General features: G+C 37.6%; 1 protein-coding gene across 1 annotated transcript in view; it reads right to left on the bottom strand.

Moving 5' to 3' along the window:
- LOC143233510 (cell adhesion molecule Dscam1-like) overlaps positions 1–22,808 on the bottom strand; it is a 92,511-nt gene that overhangs the window by 53,928 nt on the left and 15,775 nt on the right. Inside the window, exon 2 of the mRNA XM_076469806.1 lies at positions 7,270–7,584. Within this exon, the coding sequence (XP_076325921.1) occupies positions 7,270–7,584 (315 nt within the window). The remainder of the gene's footprint in view (positions 1–7,269; positions 7,585–22,808) is intronic.

Below are 22,808 nucleotides of genomic sequence, written 5' to 3'. Positions count from 1 at the left end.
ACGTTAAATACGTTGGTTTCCATGGTTTTTGTAGTAAAGCACCTATCACTGATCACTTTGTATTAAAAGTCAATAAATATCGATTACTTAGTTTTTTTTTTAATTTCCTGTATCTCGTAAGTTCCGGTAATCGTGATTTAAACTTACTAACGTAATTTATGAAAGTTTCTTACATTCTTTCCTTAGTTATGAGTGTATCTGACTACAAGATATCTGAAAATTTCACATTTTCACATAATTAAGTGTTTAACAATAAGTCGTACTGGTGATGAGTAATGCCACACAGGCTTACAGAAACCAACATCACTTATGATAAAAGTTATAGCATCTGGACAAAGCTTGTAACAATCAAACAAACTTTTTAATGTCTAGAACAGCTTTAGACCACTTAGGAAAGTACTTAACGTCTAGACGAAGTGTTGCAATACTAAATACAGCTTTATAACGTCATAAACGAATCTATAGATTGCTTAGGACGAAGTTTCATAAAAATAAAACTTATTTTTACAGAACCCTGGACGAAGATTTAGCAACTAAAGAAAAACACTTTCACTCTTTTGCAGCTCGCATCTTTGTAGAAAATGTTGTAAGTCTATAAAAACGAAATGTTAAATTTTTCTATAGAATACTAACATTTAACAGGTGATATCCAACTTAACCAGTGCTTAATCACTTCCTATAACCAGTTAATTCCAGGATTTTGTGGTGTTTCATACAACTTATTTGTACACGTAACTATCACCTTCAGCTGCTAGCTGCTTGGCTCTACGTAACTCTAATCTGTACAATCTTTAAAAGTTTATCTGTAACAAGACGCACACCAGATAGCGTCCTAACAATTTCTGTAACTTATTTTTTATACCCACATAGTTCTTATTAGTCAAGTCAGATACCGTTTGCTAAAAACTATAAAATCCAAACTGTGTCCATTATTTCATATCATGAGAAGTGTACTGATTTAATTTAACGAGTGACGCAATAAATGTAACAAATAATACATAAATATTCCATAACTTTGTCTTTTAATTTAAATTAAACTCTCTCGTAGTTAGTGCTTTGAAGAAACCTCTCAATACTACTCCAAAAGTTAAAGAGAGAGACAAAAGTTCAATAATCCGAAAGTGTTCGCTCAGCGACAAACGATGATAATCGATCATCTACTACCGTGACGGCAGCTGCCACCAGATGGCATCGTTTGAATCACAGATGTTGTCATGGTAACATTCCAAAGCTGTAATCTCGTTGGTCGAGCATTGCTCTAAAGTTACCGAAATGAAAAACTGTTATAAAAAAAAGAAGAGATGGATCAATGTTAATCGTTAGAGGGCGTAACACCACAGTAATTTATAAAGTAAACATTCCCACCATTTATAGAAAAACTATTTTATATCTCAGCATGAATGCTACTGCTTAGTTGAACATTAATCCTGTAGTGTAGCTTTAAGATCGATTTAGTTTCTAACTGAAGATTAAGGGCTTTCATTTCCACCAATCTCGTTGCAGAACAGGAAAATATATACAGCAGACTATGCTGGCTCATGTCTGAATATTTCAAAAGACTGATATTTTTTAGGGCATGGCAAAATCTATTCGCCGTCTTCTATTCGATAATTTTGTAATTGGATACAACTTTTAGGCACAAGAAGGTTATATTAGCTGTAGGTTTTTTAACATATATACTCGTTCGTGGTATTGTGGGTTGAAATTGCTTTTAAGGCGTTTAAAGAAAGAATTAAGAGAAATACACCTGCTTTTTGTGTTTCTACAGTCGTGTCTCTGTACTTTCAAGAAGCAAATATTTGCTCACAGCTTTATCAATTAAATCGTTGTCAGGTGGTACAAAGGATGCAGTAGCCTGTGGCTCAGCGTTAAGCAAGTGGGCTTTTAATACTATAAATATTTTCGATTTCAGTGACAAGTATAGCACACATGGCCAATTGTCCAACTTTGTGTTTTTACAACAAACAAACAAAGGTTACCAATAAGGAACGTTAAACTGTATCAACATGTCTGCTTAAGAAACCGCTTGGTATTTCAACATATTTTTTCTAGAGTTCCGACATTAGCCATTGATATGATACATGCAAACTGCAAATAACTTTAAAAACAACTATTCAAGTAGGTCACACGTGCTACGAATCACTGGTGTTTACAGATATTTTGAACAGGTAAATTTTAAACTTCTACGTTAAGTAACATGTAAAAATAAAACAAGTGATACCGCAAGAAATATAGATATGTTTTCATCATTATTACTGTTATTAATAACTATTTCAAAACCAGTCAAAGATGACAGAAAATAGCTGTTGAATTGTTAAAGAAACTTGTCTGTATGGCTTCGATGGCCCGGCATAGCTATGTGGGTTTCGACTCCCCGTCGTACCAAACATTCTCGCTCTTTCAGCAGTGAGGGCGTTATAATGTTCGACCAATCCCACTATTCGTTGGTAAAAGAGTAGCCCAAAAGTTGGCGGTGGGTGGTGATGACTAGCTGCCTTCCCTCTAGTATTACACTACTAAATTAGGACGGCTAGTGCAGATAGCCCTCGTGTAGTTTTGCGCGAAATTTAAACAAACAATAATTTTTAGGAAAAACTGCGCAAAAAAAGAATGAAATATTGTCTTAAAAAGTATGTGTACGCTCTGAAACATACTTAAATAATACTTTTAGATTGTACGTCGGGAAGTAGAAAACCTAGTGGGGATATTTTAACACAAATTAAGGAAAAACTATATTTGATAGTAATAAACGCTTATTTTTGTTTGTTTTAAATCTAAGTACGTAATATGTGTTAAAATACCAAAATAATATTTGTTAATTAATATTTATCTACAACTTAAGTTTCTAAACACTGCCTCTACAACATTAGAAATAGTAAGCCTACTTGTTTAATTGAAGCGTGAGGCCTAATACATAAACGTAATGTAAGGCATAGCTGTGAACACTACTTGGTAAGTTTTGTTTTAATTTTGGTTACAAGTTCATATCATTAAATTTCGGAATTAAACTATTTTGTTGTTATATCGCTGAAGTTATCAGAAAATAAAGGATAACAAAAACTTTAAAACTGAGCATTTAATATGAACACCATACATGACGAAAGAAAAATTAGGCGATAGTTTTGTTAACATTACCAAAACAGAAGTGTGAAAGCGTTCTCGACAAAGTGACAAAAAAAAAAAAAGAAAGAAAAAATAAGCCTTCTATAGTTGTGATAACAACTGGGCATTTTCAACCTTATCATCACATTATGAGACACTTGTTAATTGACTAGTCACAGACTCCGTAGCCACCCCTAATTTAGAACTGCTGCTGGCCAGAGGGAGGCTACCTAACCAGCAGTGAACATTACTTGAACAGAGGGATGGAATCTCGCAATTATAACACCCTCTTTGTGAAGTACACAGAGGCAGAGCTGTTTATTTTGTAAGAAAAGTACTCAGAAATTGTAACAAGAAAGATTTACTGAATATATCATTGTTCTTAGTTTTTATTTTGTTCAGAGAAAAACAGTTCACACTTTTTAAAAATTGGTACATAGTAAATGTAAAAGAAATGTCACTTTTAATATCATAGATGCAATTCCCTCTTGGTGGAGATCAGATATAGTGACTTCTAAAAGTTTGTTACCACATAGAATGAAAAACTGATGGGAAACATAACACGTGCAAGGAACCAAAAGGCTTTAGAGCGGGACTAAAGAAGCTTGACCTCAAATGGGCCTCCAAATTCAGCTGGGGAAGGGTATTAACTGTGTGGCATATTTTGTTTATTAGTATGTAAAGATGATAATTCGGCCTAAATAAAACATGTTTCCCAGCAACTACCAATTAAGACCCCATTTCGAACTCTGAGGGCATCTCCCCTCCTCAGTGGGGCACCTGGTTTTATCTTAAGCCGTGAGAACTAATTAGAGATCAAATGTTCGGAGCGTGAAATGTCAGCTACATGCACTGGCTTTCAAGAGTAACGAGTTGATGTTTCTTACTTACAAATGTGCTGGACTGGTATACACACACACACACGTTTGTCTGTCAGTCTGTGTTGTGGAAATAGCTGTATAAAACGAAGAAGCATTGATTTGATTTTCTTGTATTTTCAGTTTTTAGTTACTCATAAGTTTGTCAAGTAAAGTGGCTTTAAAACAAACAAAGAAAGAGTCAAAATGAGAATGAAATTTTGTTTTACGTCAAAGTGAAAACCTACACGTCTCAAATTTGATGCTAGAGTAACATCCATTTGTAAACGTTTTCTATCAAAACTCGTCTCGGGACAGATTTAGACCAAGTTCGCGCTTTTTCATACAAACACGTATTGTGGTTGTAGTAATTTCGTTATTTTAAGTAGGCTTAGGTCCTAGTCAAATTTTTATGTGAATAGGCCTAGCAACTGGCAAATTGCTCCAAACAAAGGTCGTGTGAATATGTACACACACACACCAATAAGTAAAAAAAAAACTAATATAATAAATTACACCAAATGTATATAGGCATTAAAAATCGGTACTATATAACACTGAAAGTTAGTACAGAAACCAAAACCGAAATGTGTGTTATGAGATTATCAGAAAGATGTACATTGCTATTTCCTGTTATTATCCTTTAACACACAAGGGGAGATATCTGTGAGCATAGTAACTAAAGCCCTAATAATACAAGTATACATATTCTGGGAATAAGTTGTAATTGTGAAGGATGTTTGAGCGATCCGATCTTTGATGTTGTATTTAATTATCACTGTTTAAAAAAACCGAGTTTCAAACCCTCGTTTTTAAATAGTTTGTTCTATATTGTTAAATTTCAAAGCTCAAATAACGATTTCGATATTGACAGAAGTTTCGAATCTTAACTTATTTAAAAAACAACAAAACTGATTATAAAAGTTTTAAACTTAACTGTACATAATTATAAGTTTGTAACATTTCCGAAACGTTTTAAAATATTTATTTGAATGTATACAGATGTTACATTTCACATTATTTTCTTTCCTTTTCTGTTATGTTTGACTTTAAAAGACTGTTCACTCTATAAAGGCCACGAATGATGCAAAACAAATAGGCCCGGCATGGCCAAGCGTGTTAAGGCGTGCGACTCGTAATTTGAGGGTCGCGGGTTCGCATCCCCGTCGCGCCAAACATGCTCGCCCTTTCAGCCGTGGGGGCGTTATAATGTGTCGATCAATCCCACTATTCGTTGGTAAAAGAGTAGCCCAAGAGTTGGCGGTGGATGGTGATGACTAGCTGCCTTCCTTCTAGTCTTACACTGCTAAATTAGGGACGGCTAGCACAGATAGCCCTCGAGTAGCTTTGTGCGAAATTCCAAAACAAACAAACAATCAAAACAAATAAAGCAGGGACAGTGAGCAAATACGGTGTGAAACGAAACGCATTTTGTTTTTTCATCTTCTCTGATTTCTTATCCAAATATTATTATTCCACCAAGGATGCTCGGCTGTGGGGTCGACAAGAACTGGTGATTTTTTCGAATAGTTGGGGCTCAAAGCAAATATTTGAACTGTGATACACATGTTCACACATCAATATACAACCAATTTGATTTACAGAGGATTTGTTAGGAATGCTGTCTCACAATTTTGTACACGACTGACCAAACGAGCACTGTTGAACCGCGTGCTCTCAGACCGCAATGAAATGTAATGAATTAGTCGAGAAGCTTCAATCGTGGACTCGTTCCTCATTTGGTGAATCAGTGGTAAGTCTTAGGGCTTATAATGCTAGAAACGGGTTTCGATACAAATGGCGGAAACAGCAAAAATAGTCCGTTGTATAGTTTTTGTGCTTAACTGCAAGCAACTCGCATAATGTATCGTAATTTCTATGATCCTTACGAACAGTAAAGTCTGTATTAGGTTCCTAGAAGAAATGAATTTAATAAGGCTAAAACCGTTTATCAGTTCTTATTCTGGGGTTGAAGGAGAAAATGTGAAATTTAAAAACTTTAAAATGGAATAAGCCTAAATAAAGGGTGAAGACTAATGTTTATCTCGTAATAAAAATTTATTATTAATATTATCAGTGGGTGAATGTATAACCATTATAGATATGTGTTATAAAGCATATCTTCTGATTAATAAGTAAAACAGCTTTCATTTTAATAGTGTTGGAATTTGTGTGCTGTAGAGTTATGACTGAGTCTTCCAAGTTGCGAATATTGTGAGATGTTATTAGGATTATGGCCGAAAACTTCGTTAATAGCGAGGTTATCCGAATGATGTTTCAGTGAAATGTTTGAAAGCTTTATTATTATTTTGTTACACATAATTGTCTTCATTAAAAACAATTTCGATTTCTACAATTAATCTAATTTTAATAGTTTTTCAATAAATAAAACCACACAGTTTAACCACGCTTGCAGCAACAGACTTGTAGAAATTAACTTGTGAATAATTTTACATTGTAAATTTTTTGAAATGTTCGTTTTTTATTTCTTAATTTGTGCATAACAATTTCAAACAATTACCTTTTTTTCCTTCAAGTTCCAGGTTGGCATGGTATGGCCAGGTGGTTAAGGCACCAGACTCGCAATCCGAGGGTCGCGGGTTCCTATCCCCGTCATACCAAACATGCTCACCCTTTCAGCCGTGGTGACGTTATAATGTGACGGCCAACCCCACTATTCGTTGGTAAAAGAGTAGCCTAAAAGTTGGAAGTGGATGGTAATGACTAGCTGCCTTTCCTTTAGCCTTACACTGCTAAATTAGGGACAGCTAGCGCAGATAGCCCTCGAGTAGCTTTCCCCGAAATTCAAAACAAACAAACAAGTTCCAAGAAAGATTTTTTCTAAAGAGGTGTGGCGTTTTATCGCTGGTTAAAAATCTATTGAAATAATCGTAACGTTTAAAAAAGACATTCTTGATTATTGTAGAAGCTATTATAACTTCTAATAAAAGTACTTGTAACTAAACCATTGAAGTCAAACTATCTCTTTATGAAGTCACTTCACTGTCATAAAGTCACACACAGTCATCAATGGACATCGGATTTTGTAGAAAAATAAATTTTATCATCGTTAAATTAAAAGATTTGATTCGAGAGATTTAGTACATTGTAATCTAAACAACCAGTTTGGTGAAAAATTATTCATTTATGTGTGAGATTTTAATTTAATTATTTCCCTTTTATAGAAGTATTACTGTTTGAATGTTCAGTATTTAATGCGGTTATTCATTTGGTTCTGATATTCAGAAACTCATTGGTTCACAAAGACTTTTTCGAATTACAAGATGATAAATATTTTTCTCTGACTTACCTCCATGTACACGGACTTCTCTGCTGAGCAGTTTGCTCACACCGTTGGAGACGAGACACCTGTACACCGAATTGTGAATATCCTGTCGATATTCTTCTGGTGCGAAGGGTGTGAATATCAGAGTTCCATCCGCCCGGGTATGACGTAAATTAGGAATGTCTCTAACGTCACTTCCGTCTCGATACATCCACCTAATTATTGGGAAAGAGTTTCTTCCCACTAAGCATGGCACTGAGGTTCCTTCCGTGTTCATGAACTCCACACTACTAGGGGGTTCTGGGAATAATTCTGGACCTTGGGCATCACTGTGAAAAGCTGAAATACAATGAAATATAATTTGTAGTTGAATCAACATTTTAGCGATAAAGACTTACGACATACGACACACGTTTCATTCTGCTTTATTAATATAACAGCTTCTGGTTACGTTTGGAATCATTCGAACAGATAGTTGGCACGAAGTGTTTGTCTGTAGTTCAAGAATAAAATGAGAAGTAATTCACACTAGTATATTTAACACCCATACGTCACAGTTAAGGATGTTCACAACGAAGGCTAAAAAAAAGTATATTAAAGATTATACTTTCTCAGCCAAAAGGTAAGCGAGGATGTTTCAGCAGCGACGTGGCATGTCCAGCAGGCTTAGGAACATGTTTCATTGAAATGTCCAGCAGAATTCGAAACATCATTCATCTTCCAAAATCACTTTGTAGCTACTTACTCACAACACTTTCTTGTCCTTTAATAGTGTCTATTTCTCTCATTGCCTCGAACAACGACGGGACATAGCTTGATACAGTAAAAAATAGTTTCATCTGTGTTTGTTACTTTCTACAACGACGAGACTTACCTTGCTACAGTACTAAATAGTTTCACCTGTGTTTGTTACCTGCTACAACGACGGGACTTAGCTTGCTACAGTACTAAATAGTTTCATTAATGTTTGTTACCTTCTACAACGACGGAACTTATCATGCTACAGTACTAAATAGTTTCACCTGTATTTGTTACCTTCTACAACGACGGAACATAGCTTGCTACAGTACTAAACAGTTTCACCTGTCTTTGATACCTTCTACAACAAAAAGACTTAGCTTGCAACAGTACTAAATAGTTTAACCAGTGTTTGTAACCTTCTGCAACGACATGACTTAGCTTGCTACAGTACTAAATAGTTTCACCTGTGTTTGTTACCTTCTACAAGGAAGTGACTTAGCTTGCTATAGACCTAAATAGTTTCACCTGTGTTTGTTACCTTCTACAACGACGGGACTCAGCTTGCTACAATACTAAATAGTTCCACCTGTGTTTGTTACCTTTTACAACGACGGAACTTAGGTTGCTACAGTACTAAATAGTTTCACGTGTGTTTGTTACATTCTACAACGACGAAACTTAGCTTACTACAGTACTAAATAATTTCACCTGTGTTTGTTACATTCTACAACAACGGGACGTAGCTTGCAACAGCACTAAATAGTTTCATTAATGTTTGCTACCTTCTAAAACGACGGGACGTAGCTTGCTACAGCACTAAATAGTTTCACCTGTGTTTGTTACCTTCTACAACGACGGAACATAGCTTGCTACAGTACTAAATATTTTAACCAGTGTCTGTTACCTTCTACAAGGAAGTGACTTAGCTTGCTACAGTATTAAATAGTTTCACCTGTGTTTGTTACCTACTACAACGACAGGACTTAGCTTGCCACAGTACTATGTAGCTTAACCTGTATTTGTAACCTTCTACAACGAATGGACTTAGCTTACTACAGTAATAAATAGTTTCACTTGTGTTTGTTACATTTTTCAACGACGGGATTTAGGTTGCTACGGTACTAAATAGTTTCACGTGTGTTTGTTACATTCTACAACGACGGGACTTAGCTTACTACAGTACTAAATAGTTTCAACTGTGTTTGTTACATTATACAACGACGGGACTTAGCTTCCCACAGTACTAAATAGTTTGACCTGTGTTTTGTTACATTCTACAACAAAGAGACGTAGCTTGCTGCTTTACTAAATATTTTCACCTGTGTTTGTTACCTTCTACAACGACGGGACATACCTTCCTACAGTACTAAATAGTTTCACCTGTGTTTGTTATCTTCTACAAGGACGGGACATACCTTGCTACAGTACCAAATACCTTCACCTGTATTTGTTACCTTCTGCAACGACGGAACTTAGCTTGCTACAGTACCAAATACCTTCACCTGTCTTTGATACCTTCTAAAAGATCGTGACGTAGCTTGCTATAGTACTAAACAGTTTCACCTATGTTTGTTACCTTCTACAACGACTGGACTTAGCTTACTACAGCATTAACTAGTTTCACCTGTGTTTGTTACATTCTAAAACGACGGGACTTATCTTGCTACAGTACTAAATAGTTTCACATCTGTTTGTTACATTCTACAACGGCGGGATAAAGCTTGCTACAGGACTAAAAAGTTTCACCTGTGTTTTGTTAAGTTCTACAACGAAGGGATTCAGCTTCCTACAGTACTAAATAGTTTCACCTGTGTTTGTTACCTTCTACAAGGACGGGACATACCTTGCTACAGTACCAAATACCTTCACCTGTATTTGTTACCTTCTGCAACGACGGAACTTAGCTTGCTACAGTACTAAACAGTTTCACCTGTCTTTGATACCTTCTAAAAGGTCGTGACGTAGCTTGCTATAGTACTAAACAGTTTCACCTATGTTTGTTACCTTCTACAACGACTGGACTTAGCTTATTACAGCACTAAATAGTTTCACCTGTGTTTGTTACATTCTACAACGACGGGACTTATCTTGCTACAGTACTAAATAGTTTCACATCTGTTTGTTACATTCTACAACGACGGGACAAAGCTTGCTACAGGACTAAAAAGTTTCACCTGTGTTTTGTTAAGTTCTACAACGAAGAGATTCAGCTTCCTACAGTACTAAATAGTTTCACCTGTGTTTGTTACCTTCTACAAGGACGGGACATACCTTGCTACAGTACTAAACAGTTTCACCTGTCTTTGATACCTTCTAAAAGGTCGTGACGTAGCTTGCTATAGTACTAAACAGTTTCACCTATGTTTGTTACCTTCTACAACGACTGGACTTAGCTTACTACAACACTAAATAGTTTCACCTGTGTTTGTTACATTCTACAACGACGGGACTTATCTTGCTACAGTACTAAATAGTTTCACATCTGTTTGTTACATTCTACAACGAAGGGACTTAGCTTCCCACAGTACTAAATAGTTTGACCTGTGTTTTGTTACATTCTACAACGACGAGACGTAGCTTGCAACAGCACTAAATAGTTTCATTAATATTTGCTACCTTCTGAAACGACGGGACGTAGCTTGCTACAGCACTAAATGGTTTCACCTGTGTTTGTTACCTTTTACAAGGACGGGACTTAGCTTCTTACATTACTAAATAGTTTCACCTGTGTTTGCTACCTTCTACAACGACGGGACTTAGCTTGCTACAATACTAAATAGATTAACCTGTGTTTGTTACCTTCTACAACGACGGAACATAGCTTGCAACAGCACTCAATGGTTTCATAACTGTTTTTACCTTTTACAACGACGGGACTTAGCTTGCTACACTACTAAATAGTTTCACCTGTGTTTGTTACCTTCTATAACGACGGGACATAGCTTCCTACAGTACTAAATAGTTTCACGTGTGTTTGTTACATTCTACAACGACGGGACTTAGCTTACTACAGTACTAAATAGTTTCACGTGTGTTTGTTACATTCTACAACGACGGGACTTAGCTTACTACAGTACTAAGTAATTTCACCTGTGTTTGTTACATTCTACAACAACGGGACGTAGCTTGCAACAGCACTAAATAGTTTCATTAATGTTTGCTACCTTCTAAAACGACGGGACGTAGCTTGCTACAGCACTAAATAGTTTCACCTGTGTTTGTTACCTTCTACAACGACGGAACATAGCTTGCTACAGTACTAAATAGTTTCACCTGTATTTGTTACCTTCTACAACGACGGGACGTAGCTTTCTACAGTACTAAATAGTTTCACCTGTGTTTGTTACATTATACAACGACGGGACGTAGCTTCCCACAGTACTAAATAGTTTGACCTGTGTTTTGTTACATTCTAACACAAAGGGACGTAGCTTGCTGCTGTACTAAATATTTTCACCTGTGCTTGTTACCTTCTACAACGACGGGACGTAGCTTGCAACAGCACTAAATAGTTTCATAACTGTTTGTTACCTTCTACAAGGACGGGACATACCTTGCTACAGTACCAAATAGCTTCACCTGTATTTGTTACCTTCTGCAACGACGGAACTTAGCTTGCTACAGTACTAAACAGTTTCACCTGTCTTTGATACCTTCTAAAAGGTCGTGACGTAGCTTGCTATAGTACTAAACAGTTTCACCTGTGTTTGTTACCTTCTACAACGACTGGACTTAGCTTACTACAGCACTAAATAGTTTCACCTGTGTTTGTTACATTCTACAACGACGGGACGTAGCTTCCCACAGTACTAAATAGTTTGACCTGTGTTTTGTTACATTCTACAACGACGGGACTTAGCTTCCCACAGTACTAAATAGTTTGACCTGTGTTTTCTAACATTCTACAACGAAGGGACGTAGCTTGCTGCTGTACTAAATATTTTCACCTGTGCTTGTTACCTTCTACAACGACGGGACGTAGCTTGCAACAGCACTAAATAGTTTCATAACTGTTTGTTACCCTTTACAACGACGGGACTTAGCTTGGTACAGTACTAAATAGTTTCACCTAAGTTTGTTACCTTCTACAAGGACGGAACATACCTTGCTACAGTACCAAATACCTTCACCTGTATTTGTTACCTTCTGCAACGACGGAACTTAGCTTGCTACAGTACTAAACAGTTTCACCTGTCTTTGATACCTTCTAAAAGATCGTGACGTAGCTTGCTATAGTACTAAACAGTTTCACCTATGTTTGTTACCTTCTACAACGACTGGACTTAGCTTACTACAGCACTAAATAGTTTCACCTGTGTTTGTTACATTCTACAACGACGGGACTTATCTTGCTACAGTACTAAATAGTTTCACATCTGTTTGTTACATTCTACAACGACGGGACAAAGCTTGCTACAGGACTAAAAAGTTTCACCTGTGTTTTGTTAAGTTCTACAACGAAGGGATTCAGCTTCCTACAGTACTAAATAGTTTCACCTGTGTTTGTTACCTTCTACAAGGACGGGACATACCTTGCTACAGTACCAAATACCTTCACCTGTATTTGTTACCTTCTGCAACGACGGAACTTAGCTTGCTACAGTACTAAACAGTTTCACCTGTCTTTGATACCTTCTAAAAGGTCGTGACGTAGCTGGCTATAGTACTAAACAGTTTCACCTATGTTTGTTACCTTCTACAACGACTGGACTTAGCTTACTACAACACTAAATAGTTTCACCTGTGTTTGTTACATTCTACAACGACGGGACTTATCTTGCTACAGTACTAAATAGTTTCACATCTGTTTGTTACATTCTACAACGACGAGACAAAGCTTGCTACAGGACTAAAAAGTTTCACCTTTGTTTTGTTAAATTCTACAACGAAGGGATTCAGCTTCCTACAGTACTAAGTAGTTTCACCTGTGTTTGTTCCCTTCTACAACGACGGGACTTAGCTTCCTACAGTACTAAATAGTTTCACCTGTGTTTGTTACCTTCTACAACGACGGGACGCAGCTTGCTACAATACTAAATAGTTCCACCTGTGTTTGTTACCTTTTACAACGACGGAACTTAGGTTGCTACAGTACTAAATAGTTTCACGTGTGTTTGTTACATTCTACAACGACGGGACTTAGCTTACTACAGTACTAAATAATTTAATCTGTGTTTGTTACATTCTACAACAACGGGACGTAGCTTGCTGCTATACTAAATAGTTTCAGGTGTGTTTGTTACATTCTACAACGAAGGGACTTAGCTTCCCACAGTACTAAATAGTTTGACCTGTGTTTTATTACATTCTACAACGAAGGGACGTAGCTTGCTGCTGTACTAAATATTTTCACCTGTGCTTGTTACCTTCTACAACGACGAGACGTAGCTTGCAACAGCACTAAATAGTTTCATTAATGTTTGCTACCTTCTGAAACGACGGGACGTAGCTTGCTACAGCACTAAATGGTTTCATAACTGCTTGTTACCTTTTACAAGGACGGAACTTAGCTTCTTACATTACTAAATAGTTTCACCTGTGTTTGCTACCTTCTACAACGACGGGACTTAGCTTGCTACAGTACTAAATAGATTAACCTGTGTTTGTTACCTTCTACAACGACGGAACATAGCTTGCAACAGCACTCAATGGTTTCATAACTGTTTTTTACCTTTTACAACGACGGGACTTAGCTTGCTACACTACTAAATAGTTTCACCTGTGTTTGTTACCTTCTATAACGACGGGACATAGCTTCCTACAGTACTAAATAGTTTCACGTTTGTTTGTTACATTCTACAACGACGGGACTTAGCTTACTACAGTACTAAATAGTTTCACGTGTGTTTGTTACATTCTACAACGACGGGACTTAGCTTACTACAGTATTAAATAATTTCACCTGTGTTTGTTAAATTCTACAACAACGGGACGTAGCTGCTACAGTACTAAATAGTTTCACATCTGTTTGTTACATTCTACAACGGCGAGACAAAGCTTGCTACAGGACTAAAAAGTTTCACCTGTGTTTTGTTAAGTTCTACAACGAAGGGATTCAGCTTCCTACAGTACTAAATAGTTTCACCTGTGTTTGTTACCTTCTACAACGACGGGACATACCTTGCTACAGTACCAAATACCTTCACCTGTATTTGTTACCTTCTGCAACGACGGAACTTAGCTTGCTACAGTACTAAACAGTTTCACCTGTCTTTGATACCTTCTAAAAGGTCGTGACGTAGCTTGCTATAGAACTAAACAGTTTCACCTATGTTTGTTACCTTCTACAACGATGGACTTAGCTTACTACAACACTAAAAAGTTTCACCTTTGTTTTGTTAAATTCTACAACGAAGGGATTCAGCTTCCTACAGTACTAAGTAGTTTAACCTGTGTTTGTTCCCTTCTACAACGACGGGACTTAGCTTCCTACAGTACTAAATAGTTTCACCTGTGTTTCTTACCTTCTACAACGACGGGACGCAGCTTGCTACAATACTAAATAGTTCCACCTGTGTTTGTTACCTTTTACAACGACGGAACTTAGGTTGCTACAGTACTAAATAGTTTCACGTGTGTTTGTTACATTCTACAACGACGGGACTTAGCTTACTACAGTACTAAATAATTTAATCTGTGTTTGTTACATTCTACAACAACGGGACGTAGCTTGCTGCTATACTAAATAGTTTCAGGTGTGTTTGTTACATTCTACAACGAAGGGACTTAGCTTCCCACAGTACTAAATAGTTTGACCTGTGTTTTGTTACATTCTACAACGAAGGGACGTAGCTTGCTGCTGTACTAAATATTTTCACCTGTGCTTGTTACCTTCTACAACGACGAGACGTAGCTTGCAACAGCACTAAATAGTTTCATTAATGTTTGCTACCTTCTGAAACGACGGGACGTAGCTTGCTACAGCACTAAATGGTTTCATAACTGTTTGTTACCTTTTACAAGGACGGGACTTAGCTTCTTACATTACTAAATAGTTTCACCTGTGTTTGCTACCTTCTACAACGACGGGACTTAGCTTGCTACAGTACTAAATAGATTAACCTGTGTTTGTTACCTTCTACAACGACGGAACATAGCTTGCAACAGCACTCAATGGTTTCATAACTGTTTTTTACCTTTTACAACGACGGGACTTAGCTTGCTACACTACTAAATAGTTTCACCTGTGTTTGTTACCTTCTATAACGACGGGACATAGCTTCCTACAGTACTAAATAGTTTCACGTTTGTTTGTTACATTCTACAACGACGGGACTTAGCTTACTACAGTACTAAATAGTTTCACGTGTGTTTGTTACATTCTACAACGACGGGACTTAGCTTACTACAGTATTAAATAATTTCACCTGTGTTTGTTAAATTCTACAACAACGGGACGTAGCTGCTACAGTACTAAATAGTTTCACATCTGTTTGTTACCTTCTACAACGACGGGACATACCTTGCTACAGTACCAAATACCTTCACCTGTATTTGTTACCTTCTGCAACGACGGAACTTAGCTTGCTACAGTACTAAACAGTTTCACCTGTCTTTGATACCTTCTAAAAGGTCGTGACGTAGCTTGCTATAGAACTAAACAGTTTCACCTATGTTTGTTACCTTCTACAACGATGGACTTAGCTTACTACAACACTAAAAAGTTTCACCTTTGTTTTGTTAAATTCTACAACGAAGGGATTCAGCTTCCTACAGTACTAAGTAGTTTAACCTGTGTTTGTTCCCTTCTACAACGACGGGACTTAGCTTCCTACAGTACTAAATAGTTTCACCTGTGTTTCTTACCTTCTACAACGACGGGACGCAGCTTGCTACAATACTAAATAGTTCCACCTGTGTTTGTTACCTTTTACAACGACGGAACTTAGGTTGCTACAGTACTAAATAGTTTCACGTGTGTTTGTTACATTCTACAACGACGGGACTTAGCTTACTACAGTACTAAATAATTTAATCTGTGTTTGTTACATTCTACAACAACGGGACGTAGCTTGCTGCTATACTAAATAGTTTCAGGTGTGTTTGTTACATTCTACAACGAAGGGACTTAGCTTCCCACAGTACTAAATAGTTTGACCTGTGTTTTGTTACATTCTACAACGAAGGGACGTAGCTTGCTGCTGTACTAAATATTTTCACCTGTGCTTGTTACCTTCTACAACGACGAGACGTAGCTTGCAACAGCACTAAATAGTTTCATTAATGTTTGCTACCTTCTGAAACGACGGGACGTAGCTTGCTACAGCACTAAATGGTTTCATAACTGTTTGTTACCTTTTACAAGGACGGGACTTAGCTTCTTACATTACTAAATAGTTTCACCTGTGTTTGCTACCTTCTACAACGACGGGACTTAGCTTGCTACAGTACTAAATAGATTAACCTGTGTTTGTTACCTTCTACAACGACGGAACATAGCTTGCAACAGCACTCAATGGTTTCATAACTGTTTTTTACCTTTTACAACGACGGGACTTAGCTTACTACAGTACTAAATAGTTTCACGTGTGTTTGTTACATTCTACAACGACGGGACTTAGCTTACTACAGTACTAAATAATTTCACCTGTGTTTGTTACATTCTACAACAACGGGACGTAGCTTGCTACAGTACTAAATAGTTTCACATCTGTTTGTTACATTCTACAACGGCGGGACAAAGCTTGCTACAGGACTAAAAAGTTTCACCTGTGTTTTGTTAAGTTCTACAACGAAGGGATTCAGCTTCCTACAGTACTAAATAGTTTCACCTGTGTTTGTTACCTTCTACAACGACAGGACTCAGCTTGCTACAATACTAAATAGTTCCACCTGTGTTTGTTACCTTTTACAACGACGGAACTTAGGTTGCTACAGTACTAAATAGTTTCACGTGTGTTTGTTACATTCTACAACGACGGGACTTAGCTTACTACAGTACTAAATAATTTAATCTGTGTTTGTTACATTCTACAACAACGGGACGTAGCTTGCTGCTATACTAAATAGTTTCAGGTGTGTTTGTTACATTCTACAACGAAGGGACTTAGCTTCCCACAGTACTAAATAATTTAATCTGTGTTTGTTACATTCTACAACAACGGGACGTAGCTTGCTGCTATACTAAATAGTTTCAGGTGTGTTTGTTACATTCTACAACGAAGGGACTTAGCTTCCCACAGTACTAAATAGTTTGACCTGTGTTTTGTTACATTCTACAACGAAGGGACGTAGCTTGCTGCTGTACTAAATATTTTCACCTGTGCTTGTTACCTTCTACAACGACGAGACGTAGCTTGCAACAGCAAATAGTTTCATTAATGTTTGCTACCTTCCGAAACGACGGGACGTAGCTTGCTACAGCACTAAATGGTTTCACCTGTGTTTGTTACCTTTACAAGGACGGACTTAGCTTCTTACATTACTAAATAGTTTCACTTGTGTTTGCTACCTTCTACAACGACGGGACTTAGCTTGCTACAGTACTAAATAGATTAACCTGTGTTTGTGACCTTCTACAACGACGGAACAGAGCTTGCAACAGCACTCAATGGTTTCATAACTGTTTTTTACCTTTTACAACGACGGGACTTAGCTTGCTACACTACTAAATAGTTTCACCTGTGTTTGTTACCTTCTATAACGACGGGACATAGCTTCCTACAGTACTAAATAGTTTCACGTGTGTTTGTTACATTCTACAACGACGGGACTTAGCTTACTACAGTACTAAATAGTTTCACGTGTGTTTGTTACATTCTACAACGACGGGACTTAGCTTACTACAGTACTAAATAATTTCACCTGTGTTTGTTACATTCTACAACAACGGGACGTAGCTTGCTACAGTACTAAATAGTTTCACATCTGTTTGTTACATTCTACAACGGCGGGACAAAGCTTGCTACAGGACTAAAAAGTTTCACCTGTGTTTTGTTAAGTTCTACAACGAAGGGATTCAGCTTCCTACAGTACTAAATAGTTTCACCTGTGTTTGTTACCTTCTACAACGACAGGACTCAGCTTGCTACAATACTAAATAGTTCCACCTGTGTTTGTTACCTTTTACAACGACGGAACTTAGGTTGCTACAGTACTAAATAGTTTCACGTGTGTTTGTTACATTCTACAACGACGGGACTTAGCTTACTACAGTACTAAATAATTTAATCTGTGTTTGTTACATTCTACAACAACGGGACGTAGCTTGCTGCTATACTAAATAGTTTCAGGTGTGTTTGTTACATTCTACAACGAAGGGACTTAGCTTCCCACAGTACTAAATAATTTAATCTGTGTTTGTTACATTCTACAACAACGGGACGTAGCTTGCTGCTATACTAAATAGTTTCAGGTGTGTTTGTTACATTCTACAACGAAGGGACTTAGCTTCCCACAGTACTAAATAGTTTGACCTGTGTTTTGTTACATTCTACAACGAAGGGACGTAGCTTGCTGCTGTACTAAATATTTTCACCTGTGCTTGTTACCTTCTACAACGACGAGACGTAGCTTGCAACAGCACTAAATAGTTTCATTAATGTTTGCTACCTTCCGAAACGACGGGACGTAGCTTGCTACAGCACTAAATGGTTTCACCTGTGTTTGTTACCTTTTACAAGGACGGGACTTAGCTTCTTACATTACTAAATAGTTTCACTTGTGTTTGCTACCTTCTACAACGACGGGACTTAGCTTGCTACAGTACTAAATAGATTAACCTGTGTTTGTGACCTTCTACAACGACGGAACAGAGCTTGCAACAGCACTCAATGGTTTCATAACTGTTTTTTACCTTTTACAACGACGGGACTTAGCTTGCTACACTACTAAATAGTTTCACCTGTGTTTGTTACCTTCTATAACGACGGGACATAGCTTCCTACAGTACTAAATAGTTTCACGTGTGTTTGTTACATTCTACAACGACGGGACTTAGCTTACTACAGTACTAAATAGTTTCACGTGTGTTTGTTACATTCCACAACGACGGGACTTAGCTTACTACAGTACTAAATAATTTCACCTGTGTTTGTTACATTCTTCAACAACGGGACGTAGCTTGCAACAGCACTAAATAGTTTCATTAATGTTTGCTACCTTCTAAAACGACGGGACGTAGCTTGCTACAGCACTAAATAGTTTCACCTGTGTTTGTTACCTTCTACAACGACGGAACATAGCTTGCTACAGTACTAAATAGTTTCACCTGTATTTGTTACCTTCTACAACGACGGGACGTAGCTTTCTACAGTACTAAATATTTTAACCAGTGTCTGTTACCTTCTACAAGGATGTGACTTAGCTTGCTAGAGTATTAAATAGTTTCACCTGTGTTTGTTACCTACTAGAACGACAGGACTTAGCTTGCCACAGTACTATGTAGTTTAACCTGTATTTGTAACCTTCTACAACGAATGGACTTAGCTTACTACAGTAATAAATAGTTTCACTTGTGTTTGTTACATTTTTCTACGACGGGATTTAGGTTGCTACAGTACTAAATAGTTTCACCTGTGTTTGTTACATTATACAACGACGGGACTTAGCTTCCCACAGTACTAAATAGTTTGACCTGTGTTTTGTTACATTCTACAACAAAGGGACGTAGCTTGCTGCTGTACTAAATATTTTCACCTGTGCTTGTTACCTTCTACAACGACGGGACGTAGCTTGCAACAGCACTAAATAGTTTCATAACTGTTTGTTACCTTCTACAAGGACGGGACATACCTTGCTACAGTACCAAATAGCTTCACCTGTATTTGTTACCTTCTGCAACGACGGAACGTAGCTTGCTACAGTACGAAACAGTTTCACCTGTCTTTGATACCTTCTAAAAGGTCGTGACGTAGCTTGCTATAGTACTAAACAGTTTCACCTGTGTTTGTTACCTTCTACAACGACTGGACTTAGCTTACTACAGCACTAAATAGTTTCACCTGTGTTTGTTACATTCTACAACGACGGGACTTATCTTGCTACAGTACTAAATAGTTTCACATCTGTTTGTTACATTCTACAACGACGGGACTTAGCTTCCCACAGTACTAAATAGTTTGACCTGTGTTTTCTAACCTTCTACAACGAAGGGACGTAGCTTGCTGCTGTACTAAATATTTTCACCTGTGCTTGTTACCTTCTACAACGACGGGACGTAGCTTCCAACAGCACTAAATAGTTTCATAACTCTTTGTTACCCTTTACAACGACGGGACTTAGCTTGGTACAGTACTAAATAGTTTCACCTGTGTTTCTTACCTTATACAACGACGGGACATAGCTTCCTACAGTACTAAATAGTTTCATCTGTGTTTGTTACCTTCTACAAGGACGGGACATACCTTGCTACAGTACCAAATACCTTCACCTGTATTTGTTACCTTCTGCAACGACGGAACTTAGCTTGCTACAGTACTAAACAGTTTCACCTGTCTTTGATACCTTCTAAAAGATCGTGACGTAGCTTGCTATAGTACTAAACAGTTTCACCTATGTTTGTTACCTTCTACAACGACTGGACTTAGCTTACTACAGCACTAAATAGTTTCACCTGTGTTTGTTACATTCTACAACGACGGGACTTATCTTGCTACAGTACTAAATAGTTTCACATCTGTTTGTTACATTCTACAACGACGGGACAAAGCTTGCTACAGGACTAAAAAGTTTCACCTGTGTTTTGTTAAGTTCTACAACGAAGGGATTCAGCTTCCTGCAGTACTAAATAGTTTCACCTGTGTTTGTTACCTTCTACAAGGACGGGACATACCTTCTACAGTACCAAATACCTTCACCTGTATTTGTTACCTTCTGCAACGACGGAACTTAGCTTGCTACAGTACTAAACAGTTTCACCTGTCTTTGATACTTTCTAAAAGGTCGTGACGTAGCTTGCTATAATACTAAACAGTTTCACCTATGTTTGTTACCTTCTACAACGACTGGACTTAGCTTACTACAACACTAAATAGTTTCACCTGTGTTTGTTACATTCTACAACGACGAGACAAAGCTTGCTACAGGACTAAAAAGTTTCACCTTTGTTTTGTTAAATTCTACAACGAAGGGATTCAGCTTCCTACAGTACTAAGTAGTTTCACCTGTGTTTGTTCCCTTCTACAACAACGGGACTTAGCTTCCTACAGTACTAAATAGTTTCACCTGTGTTTGTTACCTTCTACAACGACGGGACTCAGCTTGCTACAATACTAAATAGTTCCACCTGTGTTTGTTACCTTTTACAACGACGGAACTTAGGTTGCTGCTATACTAAATAGTTTCAGGTGTGTTTGTTACATTCTACAACGAAGGGACTTAGCTTCCCACAGTACTAAATAGTTTGACCTGTGTTTTGTTACCTTGTACAAAGGCGGGACATAGGTTGCAACAGTACTAAATAACTCCACCTGTGTTTGTTACCTTATGCAACGACAGGACGTAGCTTGCTACAGTAGTAAATAGTTTCACCTGTGTTTGTTACCTTGTACAAAGACGGGACGTAGGTTGCTACAGTACAAAATAACTTCACCTGTGTTTGTTACCTTATACAACGACAGGACGTAGCTTGCTACAGTAGTAAATAGTTTCACCTGTGTTTTCTTATATTCTTCAACGACGGGACTCAGCTTACGACATTACTAAATAGTTGCACCTGTATTTTGTGAAATTCTTTAACTACGGGACTCAGCTTGTTACAGTACTAAATAGTTTCACCTGTGTTTGTTACCTTCTACAACGACGGGACGTAGCTTGTTCACGTACTAAATAGTTTCACCTGTGTGTGTTTCCTGCTACAACGACGGGACGTAGCTTGCTACAGCACTAAATAGTTTCATTAGTGTTTGTTATTTTCTACAACGACGGGACTCAGTTTGCTACAGTACTAAATAGTTTCACTTGTGTTTGTTACCTTCTATAACGAATGGACATAGCTTGCTACAGTACTAAATAGTTTCACCTGTGTTTGCTACCTTCTACCACGACGGGACGTAGCTTGCTTCAGCACTAAATAGCTTCATTACTGTTTCTTACCTTCTACAACGACGGGACTTAGCTTGCTAGAGTACTAAATAGTTTCACCTGTGTTTGTTACATTCTACAACAACGGGATTTAGCTTCCTACAGTCCTAAATGATTTCACCTGTGTTTGTTACATCCTTCAAGGACGGGACTTAACTTGCTACAGTACTAAATAGTTTCATCTGTGATTGTTACCTTCCAAAAGGACGGGACGCAGCTTGCTTCAGCACTAAATAGTTTCATTACTGTTTGTTACCTTCTACAACGGCGGGACTTAGCTTGCTACAGCACTAAATAGTTTCATTAGTGTTTGTTATTTTCTACAACGACAGGACTCAGTTTGCTACAGTACTAAATAGTTTCACTTGTGTTTGTTACCTTCTATAACGACTGGACATAGATTGCTACAGTACTAATCAGTTTCCCCTGTGATTGTTACCTTCCACAACTACGGGACTTAGCTTTCTACAGTACTAAATAGTTTCATCTGTGATTGTTACCTTCCCAAAGGACTGGACGTAGATTGCTACAGTACTAAATAGTTTTATCTGTGATTGTTACCTTCCAAAAGGACTGGACGCAGCTTGCTACAGTACTAAATAGTTTCACCTGTGTTTGTTTCCTGCTACAACGACGGGACGTAGCTTGATTCAGCACTAAATAGCTTCATTACTGTTTCTTACCTTCTACAACGACGGGACTTAGCTTGCTACAGTACTAAATAGTTTCACCTGTGTTTGTTACATTCTACAACAACGGGATTTAGCTTTCTACAGTCCTAAATGATTTCACCTGTGTTT

Source organism: Tachypleus tridentatus, chromosome 12 (genome assembly GCF_004210375.1).
Source record: "Tachypleus tridentatus isolate NWPU-2018 chromosome 12, ASM421037v1, whole genome shotgun sequence".
In the NCBI taxonomy this organism is placed as follows: domain Eukaryota; kingdom Metazoa; phylum Arthropoda; class Merostomata; order Xiphosura; family Limulidae; genus Tachypleus; species Tachypleus tridentatus.
Note: the sequence above shows the minus strand (reverse complement) of the source record. Positions and strands in the feature narration are given on the sequence as shown.